General features: G+C 38.0%; 2 protein-coding genes across 4 annotated transcripts; both read left to right on the plus strand.

Annotated features, from left to right (window-relative positions):
• The first annotated feature begins 646 nt into the window (after nucleotides 1-646).
• Nucleotides 647-18559, plus strand: LOC124056558 (natural resistance-associated macrophage protein 2-like). 3 transcript variants are annotated; one of them, XM_046384116.1, is made up of 17 exons: nucleotides 647-827; nucleotides 3968-4052; nucleotides 4971-5107; nucleotides 5350-5469; nucleotides 5915-6034; nucleotides 6322-6428; nucleotides 6560-6630; nucleotides 6710-6777; nucleotides 6876-7031; nucleotides 7345-7503; nucleotides 7632-7718; nucleotides 7910-8029; nucleotides 8123-8272; nucleotides 8472-8545; nucleotides 9310-9463; nucleotides 10860-10913; nucleotides 15100-18559. In XM_046384116.1, exons 2-17 carry the CDS (start codon nucleotides 4019-4021, stop codon nucleotides 15175-15177), a joined length of 1689 nt encoding a protein of 562 aa, XP_046240072.1. In that variant the 5' UTR covers nucleotides 647-827; nucleotides 3968-4018; the 3' UTR covers nucleotides 15178-18559. The 3 variants fall into 3 exon arrangements, with proteins under 3 accessions (XP_046240072.1, XP_046240074.1, XP_046240073.1); XM_046384118.1 differs by lacking the exon at nucleotides 647-827 and adding an exon at nucleotides 2857-3593; XM_046384117.1 differs by lacking the exons at nucleotides 647-827; nucleotides 3968-4052 and adding an exon at nucleotides 4382-4519.
• Nucleotides 18560-19112: 553 nt separating this feature from the next.
• cnpy2 (canopy FGF signaling regulator 2) lies at nucleotides 19113-22025 on the plus strand. The gene is made up of 6 exons (XM_046384147.1): nucleotides 19113-19288; nucleotides 19445-19551; nucleotides 19670-19785; nucleotides 21214-21411; nucleotides 21584-21680; nucleotides 21796-22025. Exons 2-6 carry the CDS (start codon nucleotides 19452-19454, stop codon nucleotides 21837-21839), a joined length of 555 nt encoding a protein of 184 aa, XP_046240103.1. The 5' UTR covers nucleotides 19113-19288; nucleotides 19445-19451; the 3' UTR covers nucleotides 21840-22025.
• The last annotated feature ends 486 nt before the right edge of the window (nucleotides 22026-22511 follow it).

The following is a 22511-nucleotide window of genomic DNA, read 5'->3' on the forward strand; positions in this document are numbered from 1 at the left end:
TAACGTTATTAATATGGGTTTAAGTTGTTTAAAGTAATATATTTATTGCATAAATTCGTATATTCCGTTATTGTGAACGTGACAAAATTCAACCCTAAGTATATATTTGACAAAGACAATATGTCTCGTCATAGGTCATCAAGGAGGCTCGTTTATAAAAAGAGGTGGTCATTTCACACTGGAAACTATCTTACTGGAGCGCTGTACTTCAGTGTAAATTTTTGTACTACTATTTTTGAGTTGTCCTAAATACTACCTAAATACTACATTTTTATAGACTAGAAGAGACAGTTGTGTAGATAGATAGATACTTTATTGATCGCGGGGGAAATAAAGGGAAATAAAATTTGCTTATGTACTACTGTCCACTTCTGGTTGTGAGTACCTTCCAAATAGTGTAAAAGAGTCTAAATACTCTCCATCTCAACTAAAACAATAAACTACTACTTACAGATTAGTGCGACAGTAATTATAATCCAGTGGTATAATATAATACTAAGATCAAAGAGACATATTTTTTTCCTGCAAAGATTTACGTTTGATATTTTCACTTTTCTGAGACCGCGCCTGACCGGCTAAACCCAGGGCACCCATTTCCCACTGTCGCCCTAGAGACCCCCAACTATTGACCAATCAAAATTGTCTTCTTGCACATGCGCATCGGAGGCGTCTTGAACTTAGAGTTGACATGAAAAGATAAGGCTTTGCCGGAATATAGCTTGTTAACATGCCGTCCAGCTACATTTAAATTGACACAAATGGTGAAGTAGCTTTAATCGTCGACGCACGATAATAGTGTCATTTTACCTCCCATAAGACAGAACCAGGTAAGGGCTTTTTCATACTTTGATAAAGGTAACGTTAGCACATCCATTAGACAGCTAACATACCATGGGAACGTGTTAGCTTGATCACACATAGTAGCTGCTCTGTCAGTGTTGATGTTGGCGCGCTGGGGTTTTATTCTTAGTTTTGTTGGAGAGTGTTGAATGTGATGGTTAAAGCTGTTTTTGTTACACACATATCTACAGGGTTATTTAGCAGGTGAGCTTGGTATATTTCCCAGCTAGTTGGTTCAACTGCAACACTGTGTTGTATGTCATAAGGAGGGCGAGGGGTCAAATGTATTAAGTTCTTACTAATGCATAATACTCACTCTGAGAGTTTGTAAGCTGAATCGACAATATTTCAGCATTATAAATGTGACTTGTACTGAGGTTTGATTGCTTTCATGGTGCTTTTTGCCAATATAATGGTGTGTCTTTGAGTGTAAAGGCAACTCCAGCCTTCAACCGAATGTGTGTCTGTAGTTCAGTAATCAACGTGTTGCTTCACATGCCAAAGTTAGAAATAGTAGGATCTTGAATGATGATGATGACGAAGTCATCAGGTGACTCTCAATGGATTTTGCCTATTAACAATAATGGTTACATCATAATCGGCATTATAGTTGCTCAAACTGACTATGCGAAGCTGAGCTGTAAAACAATCACAGAAATAACGTGCTAATTAGACCTTAGAGTTGTTATAGTACAGTTGGTATAGTAGTGTTCCGTGGTGAGTGTGTTTGAGTGTTGTAGCGAAGGTAGATATACAAGCAACATGCAAAGCTTACGACTTTATGTAAACACAGGTAGGTATTAGCTGGTATCAGAATCAGAATCAGAATTCCTTTATTTATCCCTGAAGGGAATGGTTTTACTTTGTAATAGTGTGTGTTCTTGAATATTTGATTTCCTGGTTAGAGGGAGACAGAGATGACTATTCTTTTAACCTTCATAGCAGCTGAAAACCAGTTTAACAGAGCTGCGTTGGAGTTGCATGTGGAAAGTCTGATGTTGTGGTGGTGCCACTCAGTCCTCTTTTGAATATGATAGAAATTATTAGTACTGTAAGAGACTTTATTTTTCATGTGGGAGAGCATATAGAAGCAGTTTTCTTTGATGTTTATTTTGGCATTAGAGGAATTCGATTTTATTCTATTTTTTACCGGTGGTGTCAAAGCCTGCTAGAGCCATAATTTGAGGGGCGTAACATTAGACATCATTTGTCAGTTTGGGAGTTGTCATAGATTTATAGTGATTGTGAAAGCTGTTCTCTGCAGATTAGTCCTCTGTGGTGTTAGGTGAGGGCCCGGGCTTGTGGGGAAGTTGGATGAGTGGATGACAAAGTGATGTGGTTTCTTAACAGGCTTACCACATTCTGATTTAGATGTACAAACTTGGTCAGTCCAAGTTTACAACATTTGGTAATGTCAAAATGAATCATGTAGTTAATGATGTTTCCTGTATGAACATCATACTTTTACTGAATAGTGTTTAGAATACTATATCGATTCAATTTGACCAATCGGTTAGCTACTGGGAAACTTTGTCAGAGTTTAGACCTCTTTAATCATCATATGTTTGCCCATGGAATGTGACATGATTGCGGGTGCTGACAGACAGTCCAGGACTGGAATCCAGGTCAAATTGGGACCAGTACAACATCACAATTTGTCAGATGTAGCACAGATAAAAATGATGGTAGACAAAGCATAAATTAAGCCAACAAACTGTTCCTTTGTGTTCGGCATTTATACTAGTGTCCCAAAGTGTGCAGTTTGGGAATTTAGGAAGGTGAATGGGTGTGCCCCAGTGCTCAAAGCAAGGTCCATAAAAACAGATCTTATGGTCCAACAGTGACTGACCTCACAAATACTCTACTGTAATACTACTGAGAAAAGCCTTCCCAGAAGACTAGATGCTGTTATAGCTGCAAAGGAGGGACAAACTCCATATTAATGCCAATGTATTTAGGTGTAATGGTCAGGTGTCCTAATACTTTTGTCCTTAAGGCATATCCCTATGAGCTACGATAACTGCACACAATTAAACAGCATTGAGTGCTGGCGGAAATAATTTGATTTAATTTAGCATTTTGTACTTGTGTGTTCAGTAACAGATTGTGACTGCTGATTGTGGCCACATGAAAACATGTGACAAAAAACTGAAGAAGCCAAGTAGCGAGTAAATGTCAGGCTGCTGGCCAGATCTGGCCCCCCAGGACAAATTCAGAAGACAAAGACCAGATGCTCAGCTTCATAGTTACACAGTTAAATGTGTTGTTGAAACAAACCGTATTTGTTTTAATCACCAGTCGTTTTCTAAAGCTGTACACCTGAACTTATGTGGAAAGGTTTGTTCATTTTGGCATCATGTTTTTTGTTTTGTGTTAACAAATTGTGATTTTTATCATTTGTGGTGCTGGTCATAAGTTATTATAATTATTACGCAGACTCTAATGTTATTAAATTAATTGTTGCTGCTGAGTAAAGTACAAAAGACTTGACTAATGCTAAATACTCTAAGCACATGTTCACCCAAAGGAAGTGGCTCTCTGATGGAAATTTTGACTGTTGGGAAAGCTGCTCCATTCACAGCTCCAAGTCATCTTTTGCCTCATGATCCCACAGTCATGTGCTTTCAGAGGAGGCACACTCTTTGTGTCAGAGAACATGGTGTTCATGGTGTCCAGACCTCAGTCTGGACCAACAGCTGTTGGTCATGATCCCACAGTCTGGACCAACAGACTGTACCATCCTTACAGAGCATGTAAGTGAAGTATTTTGCGGAACGATACATGTGGGTGAAGTGAAACTCTGGTGTCAATGGTCAACTCAAGGCTTCCTGTCAAAGTTTTTCATAAATGTTGCAAACTTTCACATGCTGTTAATATTACTTAGTCATTGTTATGACTTGTGACTTTTAATGTTGATCTTTGAACAAAATGTTGCACGGTCATGTGTCATGTTGAGGTGTGTTTGTTTTAATTGGGAAAAATCCTAAAGTTGGTTTCTTTGTCAACCCAACAAAGGAACACAAAACAGTTTTATCTCAATGCTTAGCATGATAATTACTGTTTTACCTTCAGCAGTCATGTATGTCCTGCTCCTTCAGAATATATAACTGTTGTTGTCTTATTCCAGGGAGGCTGATATTCATCCCTCAAGTTCCCAGGGATCCCTCAGCTTGCCCTGATGAAAGCCAACCAAGAAAGAGACCTCCTTGAAGGTAACTTCTTATGATAACAGAAACATGACAGACACACCCGCCGTGTTCTATTACACCCTCTGGGCATTTAGCTTAGGTTGAAATACTTTCTGCATCAGTGTGCATGTTGACAGAGCTGCTCAAAGTGATGTTTTATTTTAATACATTTTGTGGTGCACAGGACTTTTGAAAACTCATTTTCTGACAGTAAATTTTCTTATATTTTAGAATCTGAATGCTGGTAATTTTGACCGCTTCTGGTATGAACTATGTCACTGCTTGTGCTCACTTTGTGGGTCATTTTTAGAGACTGTCATTGTGACATCTGATGACAAAAAAAATGTGTGTGTTTGGGGGGGGGTGGGGGGGATAATAAAGGCTGAGTCATATGAAAGCAGAGTCCACAGTTCCTTGTTAGGGAACTGTGGACTTTAGGACTAGCAGTGAGTTGGAGATGAAGGGAGGAAAAACTGAAAGGTCCAGACTCCGTGAGTAATACACATTGTTTACTGCTATACATTACATTTGTCAGACATGTTAAAAAAAATAAATACACGTGTTGTGAGATTTTAGTTTGGTTAACTTTTTTTGTGTGTAATCATTGTGTTGTCATAAAACATGCTTGGAGTCTTTGGGTTTAGGTCCTGAATGATGAGACCCTAATGACAGGTTATTACTGACTGAGTGAAATAAATATTATTTAAAGGCCTCAGCGAAAATGGAGTTTGAGTCTGGGATTTTTTTATTCACTGGAAATACTTTTTTTATTTTCATTAAATTGAAAATTGTATGGATCAAAGGATGCAATTATATTATTATATTATAGATTATATTTTAAGTAGTTTGTTGCAGGAATGAATAACTTTGTCTATATTGGTCTTAGTCTTCTCTCATCACTAATTAGCATCCCTTCATTTTTCTTCTCTGTGATTTTGTCAGAGGACTCCCCTCAGGAGAATGGAGTCCAGTCAAACCAGTACAGCTCCATCTCACCTCCTGCATCCCCTGTTACCCAGGAAGAACCCTTCTCCACTTACTTTGAAGACAAGGTGGCCATTCCAGAAAATGTCAGCCAGGTACTCACCAGGTCGCACAGCCTCTGTTTCATGTATAATGTGCAGCAAAACTGAAGCTCGAAATTTTGACTCAGATGTACCAGTTTGAATGATTGTGCTTCTTCCACCCCCAAATTTAATGTTTCACCTTTGTTGGTTTATTAGAATTTGTTTATATATTTTACTTGGAATTGAATCAGCTTCATTTTAATCAAACTACAACATCCATAGTAATAATCAAATTTTGCTGTCCTCCTGTTCAGGTGTTCAGTTTCCGTAAACTCTGGGCCTTCACTGGACCAGGGTTTTTGATGAGCATTGCTTACTTGGATCCAGGGAACATCGAGTCTGATCTTCAGTCTGGAGCTATAGCTGGCTTTAAGGTGACATGTTGTTAGCATGTTAACCTGACATTTTCCTTTGCTGGTTATTGGAAGCATGTGTTTGTGCGTTTTTTTTTTCTACTCCACATTTAGGGAAGTGATTCCACAGGTTCCTGTTTTTGTAGCATTCATTACCTCTGGTCATATTTTTTTTCTGTCTCTTGCTTTGTGCAGCTTGTCCTGCTTGTGGCAATGACACATAATGAGCTGCATCAATATTTTTCTCTAAGCAAAGGCACCTTCTGTTTATTGGTCATAATTATTTTCGAGGTTTTATTAAAAAGAAATGCAATTTTTGAACATTGGCTGTAGTGCATCACCATGACACAAATGATCAGGAATCCAGGCAGTCATTGTTTTAATTTAGGAAGTAAATAGAACCACAACCATCTCCGCCACACAGGAAATAGCAATTTATGCTGATGTTGTCTTTTTTTTTCCTCAGCTCCTATGGGTTCTTCTTGTAGCCACCATCATTGGGCTGCTGTTGCAAAGGTTAGCTGCACGCCTCGGGGTCGTCACTGGGATGCACCTGGCAGAAGTCTGCAACCGCCAATATCGCACAGTGAGCATTTCCTCTTCTCATTACACACCTGAACTTCCCTTTTCTTGTTGCACATTAGCATTTTTTTTAATGCATGGGTCTGTATTTGTTAAATTTCTATCAATAAAAATTGTTCCATATTTCAATTCTTAATTATTGTTGAGTATCTTATGTAAATCTACATGTACTGTATGGTTTTAAATTAGAAGCCAACATGAGATAAAAGATTGTGTTTACTGTTACTGTTTCTGCAGAGATTATTAAAATCCATACCACTCTCTGATTATATCTTACTTTTTCTTTTTCAGGTCCCTCGGATCCTCCTTTGGCTGATGGTGGAACTGGCAATTATCGGCTCTGACATGCAGGAGGTCATTGGCTGTGCCATAGCCCTCAACCTTCTCTCTGTGGGCAGGTACCTTCTTTAACACTTGTCCATGAAAAGTGATTGCAAGCATTTTTACAAATTCACAAAATGTGGATATTTATGTAATAGTGAGGAGTTATTGTGGCAAAAACTTACATTGTTGTCTGTCTCTCCTCCAGGATCCCACTGTGGGGAGGAGTCCTTATCACCATCACAGACACATTTGTGTTCCTCTTTCTAGACAAATATGGTACGCATGTTACAATCACTCACTTAGCAGTTTAAAAGCTGTGCATCTCGGTGGTGATAGAGTTCATATGTCCTTGTAGGTCTGAGGAAACTTGAAGCGTTCTTTGGCTTTCTCATCACCGTAATGGCTCTTAGCTTTGGTTATGAGGTAAAAGTCCCTTACAATATCCAATATACTTAAATGTCTGTTGAGTTTTAGTTTTTGCCAGGATGTTTATGGTATTGTGACATCTTGCCTGTCTGTAGTATGTGGTGGTAAAACCAGACCAAGGGGAACTGCTGAAGGGGATGTTTTTGCCATACTGTGCCGACTGTGGGCCTGCGCAGCTGGAGCAGGCAGTGGGAATCGTAGGCGCGGTCATCATGCCCCACAACATCTACTTGCACTCAGCGCTGGTCAAGGTTAGAACCATGTTTGTTGTCACATTCAGATAAACAAGACTAAAAAGTTAACCCTAGAAGAATGAAGATGGTGGAATGAAAGTTTGCTAATGTTTTTTCCTCATTTTTTTTGGTAAAGTAATATGACAGTCATGTCAGCCATATTTCTTATATGGCTCCAGTCATCCAGAATCATTCCATATTTTCCAGGGTTTGACTCACAGTATAAATTATACGACAAGTTCAATTGTATTAATGCCATTTTAAAAGATTCTTAAAGCAAACTTTGGGTGATTTAGGAAAGCTGAATGTAATTCTGTTAATTTTCTAATAGTCTCGTGAAATCGACCGCAAAAATAAGAAAGAAGTAAAGGAAGCCAACAAGTACTTCTTCATAGAGTCATCTATCGCTCTCTTCGTCTCCTTCCTCATCAACGTCTTTGTTGTCGCAGTTTTTGCTCAGGCCTTCTACAATAAAACCAATATAGAAGTGGTGAGTACACAGTAAGAATCCATTCACCAGTACTGAATACTGCTGACATTTGTGCTGTTCATACTGAAACACGCTGGAATAATAATAACACTCACAGGCCCTTCATGTGTTTGTGTCCCTCATTGCAGAATGAATTGTGCAATAAAACCGGCAGCCCTCACACAGATCTCTTCCCTGCCAACAATGGCACCCTGGAGGTTGACATCTACAAAGGGGTACCTCATCATTACAACAACTCTAAAGCCTCACTTTGGAACTGTTACCAAGACATTTAAAATGCTTTTATAATGGTCAAGAAGAAGATTCAGTGTATTGAAAACTGTTGTTTGGCTCATTTTTATTCTGAACTTAAGTGTTTGTACCACAACCTTAATTTATTTCTCTCTCGGTATGTCTGTCTGTACAGGGAGTGGTCTTGGGCTGTTTCTTTGGTCCTGCAGCCCTCTATATCTGGGCTATAGGGATTCTGGCAGCTGGACAGAGTTCCACTATGACAGGCACTTACTCTGGCCAGTTTGTTATGGAGGTAAGAATGCCAGTTGGTCATTTACCTAGAAATGGGCAAACAAAAACAAAGATAAGGGTGTGCGCTCATATTTGTACTTTCATGTTCACTAAGGGTTTCCTGAACCTGCGGTGGTCCCGGTTTGCGCGGGTGCTTCTGACCCGCTCCATTGCCATCACGCCTACTCTGCTGGTAGCCATTTTTCAGGATGTAAACCATCTGACAGGGATGAACGACTTCCTCAACGTGCTTCAGAGCATGCAGGTCAGGATGGATCATTTAAAAAAGAATTAATGAACGAATCAATAATTTTAAATGATTTCATTTTTGTCAAAAACATCCATTACACAATTTGCAATCCAGCTTTTGTTTTATACATATTGTTGGTTTTTTTTTATGGTTCCTGTTGTGTTTATTGTAATCCTGCAAAATATTCACTGTGGTTTCTCTTTCTGTTCAACAGCTTCCGTTTGCTTTGATCCCAATTCTGACCTTCACCAGTCTAAAGTCCATAATGAACGACTTTGCAAACAAATTGTGAGTGAATTCCATACATTTTATAAATCACTAATATCATCATGACTGTCTACATCCTGTCTCTAGAATACATACTGTATTTGTTAATTTTATGCCTTGAACTGTTAGCATTATACTGTTTATTGACAGGATAAGGATCTTCATCAGTCAGGCTGACAGTTTTTGTCTGTATCTAACACATAAATTACTACTACAAAAGGGTTAAAAAAAAATGATGAGCAGCCCAGTCCTCAAAGTCTCAGCTTCTGCTTCCACTGCAGGATATTTCAAAATTTAGGCAAATGAATAACTTATTAGATTTGGAAAATCCAGGAGGTTCATCATCAGACAGTCTTTTGCTATGTTTAGCCAAACGGACAGAATCTTGACTTTCTATTTTCTATTTTCTTTTGATGTGACAACCAGTTGGTGAATTTGTTGTGGTAGAGGTCTGTTTCAGTTATTCATTGACAAATCAAATGCAACTTGTTTGCTCACGGTCATCTGAGTGACTGTTCCAGATGAGTTCATTTTAAAGTACGGTGCTGCCTTTAGTTATTTAGAAAGTTACTTAACTTCCTCTTTTCCTTTTTTTTTCCAATACGTAGATCAATAATTTAGCTTAAAGTTGTATATTTGGAAAAAAATCTGAGGTAGTCATTTTGTTCTTTTAGATAGGCCAAGACTGTAACGTGACTGTCAGAGTGATGTACTTTCAGGAGAATATTCTTTTCCTCCAAAACCCTTAATTTACCTGTGGTCTAATAAACTGATTGTTTGTTTAGAGTGTGGAAGATTTCCGGAGGTATCCTCATCCTGGTGGTGTGCGCAATCAACATGTACTTTGTGGTGGTTTACGTGACGGCGCTGAACAGCGTGCTGCTCTACGTTCTTGCTGCTCTGCTCTCCGTAGCCTATCTGTGCTTTGTAGGTTACCTGGTGAGTTAAAGTACTGCAACATTGGATTCACTTTGCAGACACTTTTTGCCTTGAGAAAAATAACGTTTAACTTGTTACTTGTAAACTTGTTTAAATCAGTAACTTAAGGTCTCAGTCTTTTTATGGGTGAATTGCTCTTTGAAAAGATGTGGTTATAGTATAGTATGCAACCTGCTCAGGTGAATATCAGTTTTTAAAACCAACCCGCTGGAGTACGTACTGCATATGTAATGTTCTAATTGGGTATTTGTATTTCTAAATGTGTGAGTACACACACAGCAAAATGTACACAAGTGTGAGCAAAAACAAAAGTCAGTCACGTAAAAGATATCCGCGTATCACTTTTACAACTCAGTAGCTGAACATACTCAACCAGGATCCAGCGATCCAAGGCCACAAAATCTTCATTCATATTTAATCAGTGCTGCTGACTTTGTGAGACATGAGGGTGAGGGCGGCGTCTCTCTCTCACAGTCTGACTTCTGTGCTCTTTGTGTTTGTGTAAGCAGGCATACTGAAATGTGCTCTGAGTGCAGGCAAAGTAGAAAGAAGTTCATTTCCCTAATGATGACAAACCTTCTTGAAAATTAGCTTAGGTGTCTCTTTAAATGTCCACTTGCTACACTGGTGACAGATGACAAATGTGACTTGTTTTGAGTCAGCTTTGCAGTTTTGTTGCATTTAGCACAATAAAAATAACATTTACTGGTTGCCCTTTTGAACTATAAGAAAGATTGTTTGTTCTTAGCACAACTGCTAACGTTGGCATAGGTATTTTACGATCACTGGTCAGAGGCATTCACTCATGCAGGTTATTTGGTACCACCTTGTGGCCGCAAATGGACTGTACCCAGACGGATGTTATGTATATGTTAAAAAGACCTGTTACCCACAGTAAACCCACGGGACCCAACTGACAATGTAAAACATATAATCAAACCCATTTGGGTCTATTAGCAACTCTTTGGGTCCTAGGATTTCAGTGAGCGTATAATCAGTATAATGGATGAAATTATAGAAAGTTAAAATATTAATTGCTATTAATTGGTCAGCCTTCTGTATTCAAATGTTTTTAAATGTTATTAAATGTATTAATTTGCTTGGTTTCAAACTTTCAAGCTAAGCACAGGTTCACGTATAAGGATTTTGCCTTTGTATTCAGTCACAACAAGCAGAAAAAGAAAAGCAAGTGCTCCAGAAAACTGATCATAAATATAAAATTTACAATAAAACTATTTGTGTAAATTTAGATTGTTAAAATGAAAAACAGTTGTACTGTGTAATTCTTGCATTTCACCATTTTTTCAGTTATAAAAAAACAAAACAAAACAAAAACCTTATGCATAAATGTGCCTGGTCGTGTCTTGACTTCCCTCTCCTCCATTGTTGTCTGCAGGCATGGCACTGTTTGGTTGCCTTGGGCGTTTCCTGCCTGGACTTTGGCAGCAGGGTAAGCAATCCACCTGCTGTGCTCATAGAGGAGCAGTCTGAGTACGACTCCTAGAACTGAACAGGACAGTAACCAGCATTCCTCTTTTCCTCTTGGAGACACTGAGCCCCGTACACAACCGGGACTTGTGTAGATCGTGTAGGATCTTGAAAGCACATTTCCTGCTAATGCTTCATGTTTATTTTGTGTAGAGCTGGGTCTCATGATTTGGTGTTTTTAGGTCCTCAGTGAACTAAATTAATACTACACCGGCACTGAAAATTTAATGCTTGAGGGAAATTTCTGTAGAAATATATGTACATCAACTGACAAATCAATAATTATTATTATCTTAAAGCCAGCAATTATATTCACATTTGTTTGTGAAGCAACATACTGATGATTAACCCCAGTGTCTGTGTGTTAATCTTGGATTTTTTTGTATTTATATTAGTTTTTGTACAGCAGTAGCTACATTGTTGTTTTTTTTTGTTTTGTTTTTTTTTTTACTTTAGGATTAAATAACCTCAAAATTACAGAATTGTCACGATTAAAATATTAATCTTGAAACTACCTGTATTTTTAAGAAAACAAATCCCCACATTTGATTTGCAGCAACATTGGTTATTGTATTTCTGACCAATGTGCTGTTGGGGTCTCACTAAAACCAAATTAGCAGGGCTGGTGAGCCTCTGTTTAGTTTTACCGTTGTTTCCGTAAAGTCAGAGCTGACCTAACTGTCCACCGTAAGTAGTCCTTTTTTTTTTTTTTTTTTTTTTTTTTTAAATCTTCTTTTTTGATTCATTCCCATATTCTCATAAGGCGTGTATTAAAGGTAGCTGCATTACACACTCTTCTCTCTGTAAACCCTCTTATTGTTATAATGTTAACATCCCAGTGTCTTGCTGTTCAGTCTGTCATAATTTCCACTGGCTCTGCTTCCTCTGTTATCTCAACTCTGTAGCAGTTTGAGTCACTGGATTTTTATTTTTAAATGTGACATAATTCACAAGAAAGTTATCTGAATCCTACTATCTGGACCAAAAATCACCAAGTGAGATCCAGCCCTAACTGTGTGACAAAAACCTTTTGGGTGTGAGGGTTTGATGTTGGGAGCTTATTCCTATCTAATGTCACCTCAGAGAAACTAAAATGGACTGTTTCATTATCATACATAAATGATGGATATACAGAGTCAGCCAAAATAAACCATGCATACATCGGGAAAAAATAAACATGCATGTGTATTCATTATTTTGGCTGACTCTGTACATTGATTTGTCGCTTCTCGCATGGAGGCCCGGTTATATCTTTGTTTTGCACAAGTCCAGAGTGGACATCCGCTTAACCAAGTCTGTCAAACATAAGCCTTTTTTTATATATAAATATGATCTGATTGTAAAATCAGATTCAGAGTCAAGTCCAAGTCAAGAGTCCACGTGGTTATTAAAAAACTACTGTGGTGCTGCCCGATGAAAGCTAATGTGTTAATGTGATTAAGACCTGACTAGTTCTCAAAATTAATTCCAGAGTACAACGTATGAACTGGAAGTATTAGTTGACAGTCATATTGAATGGCATCTTGAGTATTTTATTCATCATTTCTGCATTGTAATGTGCATTGAGTCTGATCCGAACCACTTTATTCACACAAGCTTTATATGACTACAAGCTTTATATGACCGCAGCTCTGTTGGTGCCTAAATTATCAAAATGCCAGTGATTCTGATTAATCAACATGCTAAAGTCTGAAGGGACAGTAAGTTTGTGGCACAGATGTGTAGCAGGTGTATTGTTCCTTATTGACTGTAAAAGTTTTGGTGTTTTTGTTTTTTTTTTAGTGATACCAGCATAAACCTCCATTTTACATTTTATTCAGTTATTTCTGGTTAAAAACCTGAGAGGACAGGGCTGACACACATATACTGTAGTATGAATATGTAATATTAGAGAGGAATTACAACACTGACATTCATACTGCATGAGGAGAAGGGAGGGAACTGCATATGTGGCAGCATAAAAATAATTGCATCATCATAATTGTGGTAATTGTCATGGCACAGCTGTGGTTAAAGCAGAACTGCAAACAAAAGTAAAACAAAAGTCAAAACAAGTACAGAGGAAGTTTATTTATAAAGCCCCAAATCACCAGTTTCTGTGAGAAGGATTTACAGTCTGCTGTCTATCTTTAGACCAAAAGCAGTCATTTCATGAACTGAGGCCCACAAATGCCACAGCTCAGGATAAAATACAGTTGGGCCACAATCATTCAAAAGTAGAAATTTGTTTAAAAAATCTTTATGTTAATTCTGTTGTGCTGCATGTGTTAGTTAAGCACCAGTGTTTCCAGTGCGCTGCACTGACTGATTTAAGATCTCCTAATGGGAAAGAAAACATTTTTGTTTGTTCTCCCTTCTCAGCAGTGTCAGTTTATTCCTAAATAGTTTCTTGTCCTCCAAAAATAAAACTGCTCTTGTGTTTACTGTATTTTTAGTCCAACTTCATTGGGCCGCAGACCTGCCTGCAGGTCAAAAGAAAAATCGTTTTACTAAAGCACCACATGCATTTAATAAACCTATGAAAAGATATTTAAAACTTATTTAGAAAAAAATATTTGTTCATATTTAGATTTTAAGTGCCAGCATTTCCACTCAGACATCCACGCTGCCTTCACACGGCCTTGTTTCAGTCCATCTAACATGACTAAACACAGGATAACTTGAACAGCCTCGGTTTGATGTGAAAATTTTTATTAAACTTTTTTATAAAAATTTCCACATCAAACTTCTTTTCCTGTTGGTCCTGTAAGGCAGCATATTGAACAAGTCAAGTCTGTCTCATGTCACTTTATTTTACAAAAAGAAGATACATGTATTAACCAGTAAGAGCATATATTTCATAGCGTGATCGCAGTTAAGATCTCTGGTTCTTCCAAAAGTTATTGTTGTGTGGTGGATCAGGTGCAGGTCTCTGGTTGAGTTCTCAAAACCTCTTCAGGTTTCTCAAGGTTTGTAAGACTACTGTGACTTTATACATTGTCATACAAATACAAATACCTTTCTCATGAGAAAAAAAAAAAACATGGCAAAAGCACATTTCAACTGTTACGGAAAACTTCACTGTAGTAATGTGTACACTGAAGTTATCACTCATTTCTGCTCTTTGGGACTGAATGAATAAGTCTGTGTGCTTGTTTCTGGACAAAGCGCACCCTGTGTTCAAAATAAATGGGAAATAATGGCTATATGGACATTTGTTGGTGTCTTCTGTCTGAATGTTTAAACAAGGATTCATGAAATAAGTGTTTGTTTGTTTGTTTGTTGTTGTAGTTGTGTACGTAAAGAAGCCGAACATTTATATTTAGTTAATCAAAACCTCATATTCACAACAAAAAAACACCTTGAGAAAATTATCTTCAGCTGGAGGTTTTCTCCTGAAAGTGACTATTTTAAAATGCAGTATTATTCATTACTTCAAGTACTAAACATGATAACTTGCCATACTGTACAACCTGCAAATGACATTGGGTTTTTTTCCAGTTACCTTGTAGCATAATCAGTATAAAGTGTGAAATTCACCTTGTAGAATATTTTGATATAAGCAGGGTTGATAGAACATCATGGCAGGCATTAGAAATGCTCTTTTACAGGACTTTCCAGGATTAAATGAGGAAAGTTGAATTTGGAAAGTATCACTTTGAGCCAAGGTGAGCACCCTTACTTAATCTGTATTCACAAATCAATCAAATTCAAATAGTGAATCCAGTCGGACGCCGTTTACAACTGATCGAACCACAGCATTGATTGTGATGCTCTCCTCTTATTATTAAGTTTAATTTTTCTAAATTTTAAGTCAGAGTGCAGTAGTAGCACTTGACATAGTATCTGCAATCTCAAGGTGTGTATTCCCTAAAAAGCTTGATGTAAAGTAATGAGCTGCAGGCACAGAGGTGCCTTCATAGGTCATAATAAGCACAAAGTGTGTACCTAGCAAGTAGTTGTGTGGGGTTTTTTGCCGTCTAAGCAGCATAGGGTCAGACTATTATGAATATACAACCCAAATCATGGCAAAAATCATATGAAAGATTCTTTAATAATTGAGGTTGCCTTCCTTAGTGTTAAAATAATGCTTAGCCGATTGTTGTTGTTGCTGCTGTTGACAGCACTCCCCTCTCTGATGAAACCTCCGTCTCCTCTCTCTTTTTCAGATGCATCTGGGACTGTCACGCCACACGGACATTTACTTACTGACAGACATGGATGCTGATACCCTGGTTGAGAGATAGGAGGACACATGTTGGACTGTTTCGACTATGACTCGCACTCAGCCAGTATGTGTCTCACCTCTCTGTGCCTAACACGGTTTCTTTAAAGTGTCCTTACTGTACACAGTGCAGTGCACTCACAGATGTCTAATCCTGTCTGAGAGGATGACGTATGCTTTCCACCACAAATGTCTCAACAACCTCAGCTAAATACTGTTTATGCAAACAGTGGTTTAATATCTGGGCTCCAAAGAGAGACGTCTGTTCCCTGTGACTTTTGGCTTCTCCAGGTCAGTCAACTTAAATGACTGATCCACGACAAATTAATGAAACCATGACTATAGTTAACTAAAATACCGTTATAGATGCAAGCCAGGCACTACAGTGATGATCGCGTCGCTGTCCATTCAGAAATCGCACAATGATAATCTTGCTGTTTCACATCTCTGAGACAACAAAGTCACGAGTTCAGAAACACAGTTGGTTGTTTTTAGCTGCCAGTGTTGCACTAAAGATGCTGTGGGCTGCCAGTATGGCCATCAGGCTGCAGGCCTGTGTTTCTTTTAGCTTTTTTGTTTTTAATCTTTATAGTTCTTTCTAGCGGACATAACTTACAAGCTCAATTCCAAAAACACTGGGACGCTGCGTAAAACACTGAATAAAGCAGAATATAAAACAGTGATAATTTGCTAATCCTTTCAGACATATACTCAAAACAGTGTAAAGACAATGGATTTAATGTTTTACCTCATCAACTTCATTGATTTTTGTAAATTGATGCTTATTTGGATTTGACACCAGCAACACGTCTCAGACGAGTCGGGACAGGGGCAACAAAAGACTGATGGTTGTGGAATTGGGGTTGTAAAAGAAAATAAAAATCAGATTTTGTTTTGTCACACGTCCCCACAGAGGGAGAAGGTACAAAAAAGTATGTGTGGTTTGTTCATAAAAAGTTCATAAAAAAGTCCAAGGCTATGACAAGATGCTAACAGCTGCTGTGGTGCTTTGCCTTTATGAACTTTCGTATTCAGATAAAATCCTAAGTGATTTAAAATGTTCTTCTCGATGTTAAAGTGATCGGTGTCATTTTTTTTCCCCTGTGCTTTATTCTATATAAAAGACAATGACAGTTTTATGTCATTTAATGTACAGTCATGCAATCTACATTACATTCTCAGAAATTCTGTTCTCGGAGATAACGTCTGTAAATCCTGTCTATTACCGTGTCTTTTAAAGACCAGCCATAAAAATTGTCTGTTAGTTATAATTTATTAAATTAAAGCTAACGGGTGTAGGATCTGAAAATTCCTTATTTAAGTGTCGAAAAATACACTGTGACAGCAGACACAAACTTTAAGCTACATGGTAATACTTGTGTATGTTTGTCGGTACATACATTCCCACTTGACTAATATATAAATTTTTACTCTATTTATTTCCAGTGGAGGTTTAATAAGAGTGATCAGTGTTGTATGCAGTGAAGTTTTGAGTCTGATAAACTTTTTCAACCTGTTGGAAGGTGTCACAGGCTCATTTTTAATCAGTTCTGACACATTAAAATATAACAATTATGTCTCTTTATTTAATGTTTATCTTTGAATTTTCCTTCTCAGTCAAGCTTTAGTCAGTTTGCTTTAAGATTTGCTCATTTATCTGTAGTTTATATTTATAAATGCTACTTTAGTTGCTGTTTGGTATGGGGTATAATGTGTGCCAAAGTGCACTCTTGTTGCAGACAAATATAGTGTGTAATTTTTGAAATGAAGAAGGAGGAAAAAGTCTGCAGTTGGCCCTATGGTGCAGAAATATGAGAAGTGATATCCTAGTGCAGGATAGTTTTGGTAACTGCACTGTAGCAGGGGTGTCTGTTATTCAGTTATTCTATTAAACATCCACAAGTCTGACTGTTGTTCCAAAACCAACACCAGTATTGGACAAGCCTCTGATACTGCCTGAAATGCTGGATATCAGTCAGTACGTGAGCCTATGCACAGATCCAACACCACGTCATCACTGAAAAGAGAGCTGCTATTTCCCAACTGCTGCATCCCATAGACTTACAAGCAATTCAGCAAATTTTTTACTACACATGTAGTCAGTAACCATAAGCACGTGTGAGCAAACTTACATTTGTTAGTATTTGTGTTCCTTTTCAGTTCTGACTGTCTGCCAAACTGGATAATAAAAGTTCTGAGCCATTCATTCTCTGTATGTATTTGTTTTTAAAAAGCGTGACATTCATACAGGGTTAGAAGTACAAAGCTGTTGAAAAATAACTGAAGTCTTGATCCTGAAGTAAAAAATGGTATCGGAACATCTCTAGTTTCAAATGTGGGAGACAAGTGTTCGCTTATGAGCTGATACTTAACATATCTTCTTGTGCGTTTCATCAGCTCGATTAGTGTAGCACCTTTTTAAAAAACGTTGGTTCAGGCTGATAAATAAACCAAACTATTCCCTGACTAAACACTCAACTGCACTTGTATGTTATTATTATTATTACTACTGTGCAGACAACCACAGTGCCTCCGCTGTTCACCACTGTGCCTGTTCGCTAGTCAGTCAAAAACAATTACAAACTTATAGAAAAAAAAAATCTAATTGTATAGGTGGAACAACACAACTGTAGTGAGTTAGTAAAGTGTAAGATGACCTGTTGTGGAGATGAGTTCTTGAGAGGCTGACAGTGGCTTTAGACTTTTTCAAATTTCTTTTCTTTTATCCATTGAGTTCTGCATTTGCCATCAAACTTTCTGCAAGATTTTATAGAAAATTAATATGTACTTTTTTTCCACTGGGAGATGCATAAAATCATTCATTTTTACGTGACAAATTCCAATTTTGATTTAAATGAATGCTCTGATTTCTGCAATTTAAATCATGTTTCATCCCAAATAAAAACACATATTTGTGCAACGGACCTTTTTTAGTGTATTAATTCCTTCTAAAATTACACTTTTTAAAAAAAATAGATAAACCAACCAGCACTTACAAAATAAATGGGCCAATGTGTAAATGAATGCGTAAGAGTTATCATTGTAATCTGCATGTCAGAATATTTGCACATTTTGGAGGTCCATTGATGTGATCACAGCATTTAGAAAATCACAATGACCTCATTTATGGCAGTTTTTTTTATTGATTAACTCATCATTTGTTGCATCTTGAAGTGTTGTGAATTGTCTGAATTTGGGAGCACTTGTTGGGATTGTCAGAGTACTGTACTGTAAGTTAGATAAAGTGTGTTATTCCTGATTTGATTAATGATAACTTTGATACAGTATTGAGACCCTACTGTAAAAGGTTTTCTTTTGTCACCAGATTTGTTATTGTATATGAAATGCTATCGCTGGTATATTTTTAAACATTGTTTTTTCTTGTTGAATAAAAAAGTAAAATTACCTCTGTATAATGTCCCTTAAAAATCTTTGTTTCTGAATATTTATTATATAGACAGAAATTCATCCCAGGTGGTATGTCAGGTAATATTAGTGTATATAAAAACACTGTTGAAAAATTTAACTCAGCTGCTAATATTCATGCTGCCATTTCTTTCTTACTAGATACTGTTTGGCACATGTGTAAATTAGGTTTAGAGGTTGTTAACCTCCACTCATTTTAATGTGAAAAATACTGAATATCAAACACTGTGTCATTCTGTCTAGACAGAAATCCAAAATTAAAAGAAGACTTACAGTCCAGACACAGTTTTATTTTTTGTTATGTCCTCCATACTTTTAGTTTACAATTGAAATTAGCTTGATTTAAAAAAAAATTATTTATTTATATTTATTGAGACTGCTTTCTTCTAAGGTATAAGTTTAAGGAGATTGACTTTTCTTCCTCACGTCACTTTACATGTTACACAACTTGGGTTTTTCCCCGCAGCAACGTAGCTAACATTATAAAACAACAGAAACAACAACGAAAGGCTTTTAAGTGAATGGAGATTTCTGCTGAGCTGGGAGATCACGTGCTATTTGGCGCGTCTTCCTGGCCACGTGGAGGCGCTGTCTCGAGCGTGGCTCCATCCTGTCCAGCAGCTCCGGTTGGCTACGTCACCACATTTCACCGAATGCGATGGAACAGCGTGGAAAAGCGTAAAAGCGAAAAACACTGGCAACAACCTGTAAGTTGAATGAAAAGTTGACCAAGTGTGTGTTCTGTCCCCGGATGTTTCTGTAATGCACGGCGGTCGAAAGTCTCAAAGATTGTTTTGGTAGCGAGTCTCTTGCCGGTTGATGTGTCAGTCTGTGTTGAGGTGAAATCTGTGTGTTACATGTAGGCGCAAGATGAGGGAAGCGGCTCTCCTGCTCACATCGTGTCTGCTTCTGTGTCTGCTCCTGAGCTGCAGCCAGGCGGCCAGGCAAGGACAGGACATGAGATGTGGAGGTATGTGCCCATATGTCCCAGCCACTCTCTTTTCACGACACAAATACCCAGGTAGACGTGAAAACCGTGTGTGTGTGTGTGTGTGTGTGTGTGTGTCATGGTCTTCTGCTCCCCGCAGCCTGCAGGGCTCTGGTAGATGAGATGGAGTGGGCCATCTCTCAGGTCGACCCAAAGAAAATGATCCAGACGGGATCCTTCAGGATCAACCCGGACGGCAGCCAGTCCATCCGAGAGGTGAGGCTGCAGCAGCAAAACCACGTCACAGTGTGCGAGCAGCCTACGAGCAGCCTGCTGATACTGTGCGCAACAATGAGCACTACACAAGTTTTTTTACAGCACGGATTGGCTGATCAAAAAAAAAAAGGGGGGGGGGGGGTTGGCTGATCTACTTCTGGGTTTCTCACCTGATGATCACCTGATATTAGATCTTCAAAGACAGATTGCAGCTACTTTGGTGGATGATTAATCGTTTAAGTGATTTTAAGAGAAAAAAAAAGTATTTTGTTGTTCCAGCTTCCCAAATTTGAGCATGTGCTGCTTTTCCTCGCCTTTTAAAGGAAACTGAGTAAGATATGATAAGATGAACTTTATTGATCCCGCAGTGAGGAAATTAACTTGTAGCAGCTCACAAGAACAGAAAAAGAGTGCAAAAAGTGTGCAAAAACAGTTCCAAAAAAATTATAGAGGTAATAAATTAACAAATTAAAAATTTACAGTACAGTAAACACAGTATAATATACAGCTATATACAAGTCCTCATAAGGGAGGAAAAGAGGACTTGACCATTGAATTACCGTATGTTGTCCATTGGGGATGAAGGACCTGCAGTAGCGTTCCTTCCTACACTGAGGGTGTAGCAGTCTGCTGCGAGTATGTTTGGGTTTTGGACTGTTGGTTGGACAAAACAAACCATCTGATGGACAGGGATAGGATATTATGGGAACTAATTCATTAATTTTAGAAAGTGATATAATGCAGAATCAACAATGAAGATAATCTTTAGTAGCTGCCCTGTTGTATATCAGTGCCTCACACTGGTATAAAAAATGTGGCAAAAACTCAGCTCTACAACTGAGTGTAGTGTCTCACAGAAAAACATATTGAGTTAGATGTAATAAAACAAGTTAGGGTTGAGTGACATAAAGACATTTACTGTGAGATGAGATATTTCTTCAGTGTCGGAGCTTTGTTTTTGCAGTTAATACAGAGTTAGCTATCTTTTTAATATCTTCAGGCACATTAGGTCACTGTGGCCAAATTTCCAAATGTTCATATCTCTTAGAAGCACTTTTTAATGACAGTATTTGAAATGTAATGAAGTGCCTTTATTTGTCAGGTATATAATTTGTTGGATTTGTAACATTAAGACAATATCACATTTGTTGAGTTGGCAGTATGGTTAGTGTGACAAAGTAAAGATAATTTGGTATTTGGTTTAGTATGATGTGAGGACTGGTAAATATATCCGTGTGCCATGAACTGCCACATGAAGTGTTTTCACTTTATTTGTGTTAATTGGCTTGAATCAAAGTGGTCGTTGTAGACATTCAGTATAACCCCTGGGGAACAGGAATCATTTTGAAAGGTGAGTTTATGTTTTGAGTGTTCGCTTGAAGAGACACCTCACATCCTCTTTAATTCCGAGTTTTTCATGACCACCAGATTCCTCTGGCTCGCTCAGAGGGAAACCTCCTCGAGCTGATGGACAGCGTGTGCGAGAGGATGGAGGACTATGGCGAGCACACGGATTCTTCCACAAACAGGAAGTCCTACATTAGGGTAAAATCTCGGAGTGGTGAGGCCATGGATCTTTCAGAGGCTACGCTGGATTCAAGAGTTACAGCCAGTTTAAAATTTGCAGTGAGTGCAGTTTTCTGTGCAGCCCTCCTGCACGGTCCAAGAAATTCCACCAAATAATAATAAAATGCGTTGTATGTTTTACTGTCCTTACATTACCATGCTTTTATTGTTAATGATAAAATTGATGCAACCTTTAGATGCTTAAAACTTTTCCTCCTTTTTTTTTCTCCAGTGTGAAACAATTGTTGAGCACCATGAAGATGAAATTATTGAATTCTTCGCCCACGAGACAGAAAATGTTAAAGACAAACTCTGCAGCAAGAGGACAGGTATGTTTAGTCGTCAACATACCTGTTTTTCACCGCATTACACCTTTCTGTTGTGTTGTTTCACCGCAGCGACTGTGTTTTAGTCCGTTATTTTCCTGTGCTGTGTGCTCTGCAGACCTTTGTGATCACGCTCTGAAAATGCCCCGTGATGAACTTTGATGTCATCTCGCCATCGCTGCCGTCTGTCCTCAGCTGACATGGAGACATCGGGTGCTGTAATATTTTCAGTTGTCACTCATCACCAGTTTACGCCGTGGTAGTGGTGGAAGATGTACACAAATTATTATGTAAAATATGAGAAATTCCGCCTGAAAATAAAAGTGTTATTTCTGTGATCTCTGACAATTTAAGGACCAGTTTGCCATATTTTTCCATCTTGTCACTCGTTTATATACTCTAAGTTATTGTACTTTTCAACATTCTGTGTTTTGTATGAAGGCTGCTGTCTTGGCTTCAATTGCTCGTCACCAGATTAAACTGTGAAACTACAAAAATGTTGGACTCCCACTAGATACAGGATTTCTTACGGGTTCATTGTGTGTGCACCGTAAGGTTATTAATTTAAGCCACAGAGATGAGGTTTAAATTTGGTAAAGTGGTCCTTAAGTTAATTTTCATGCACAGTGTGTGTGTGTCTCTTAATGCTAGCCAGAAGAGCACTGATGCAATTCCTCTTTCTTTATTCATAGTGAATGGATGAACATACTGCCCGCACGCTAATGAAAGTGTTATTTGATCCCAAACTTACATTTTCAATTCTAGCATCAGTAGTGACTTTTTACAGCTCACCAATATTTATCAAACTGTCCGAGATCACAGGAATAACTGATG

The sequence above is a fragment of the Scatophagus argus genome, chromosome 3, assembly GCF_020382885.2.
Source record: "Scatophagus argus isolate fScaArg1 chromosome 3, fScaArg1.pri, whole genome shotgun sequence".
NCBI lineage: Eukaryota > Metazoa > Chordata > Actinopteri > Scatophagidae > Scatophagus > Scatophagus argus.

What these genes read in the sequence shown, in the direction of transcription:
- cnpy2 (XM_046384147.1), top strand. Translation starts at nt 19,452, where the DNA reads ATGAGGGAAGCGGCTCTCCTGCTCACATCGTGTCTGCTTCTGTGTCTG. An exon ending in ACAGGACATGAGATGTGGAG is followed by an intron (nt 19,552 to 19,669) that starts GTATGTGCCCAT and finishes TGCTCCCCGCAG; the next exon opens with CCTGCAGGGCTCTGGTAGAT. An exon ending in GCAGCCAGTCCATCCGAGAG is followed by an intron (nt 19,786 to 21,213) that starts GTGAGGCTGCAG and finishes CATGACCACCAG; the next exon opens with ATTCCTCTGGCTCGCTCAGA.
- LOC124056558 (XM_046384116.1), top strand. Translation starts at nt 4,019, where the DNA reads ATGAAAGCCAACCAAGAAAGAGACCTCCTTGAAG. An exon ending in CCTCTTTCTAGACAAATATG is followed by an intron (nt 6,631 to 6,709) that starts GTACGCATGTTA and finishes ATGTCCTTGTAG; the next exon opens with GTCTGAGGAAACTTGAAGCG. An exon ending in ACGTGCTTCAGAGCATGCAG is followed by an intron (nt 8,273 to 8,471) that starts GTCAGGATGGAT and finishes TCTGTTCAACAG; the next exon opens with CTTCCGTTTGCTTTGATCCC.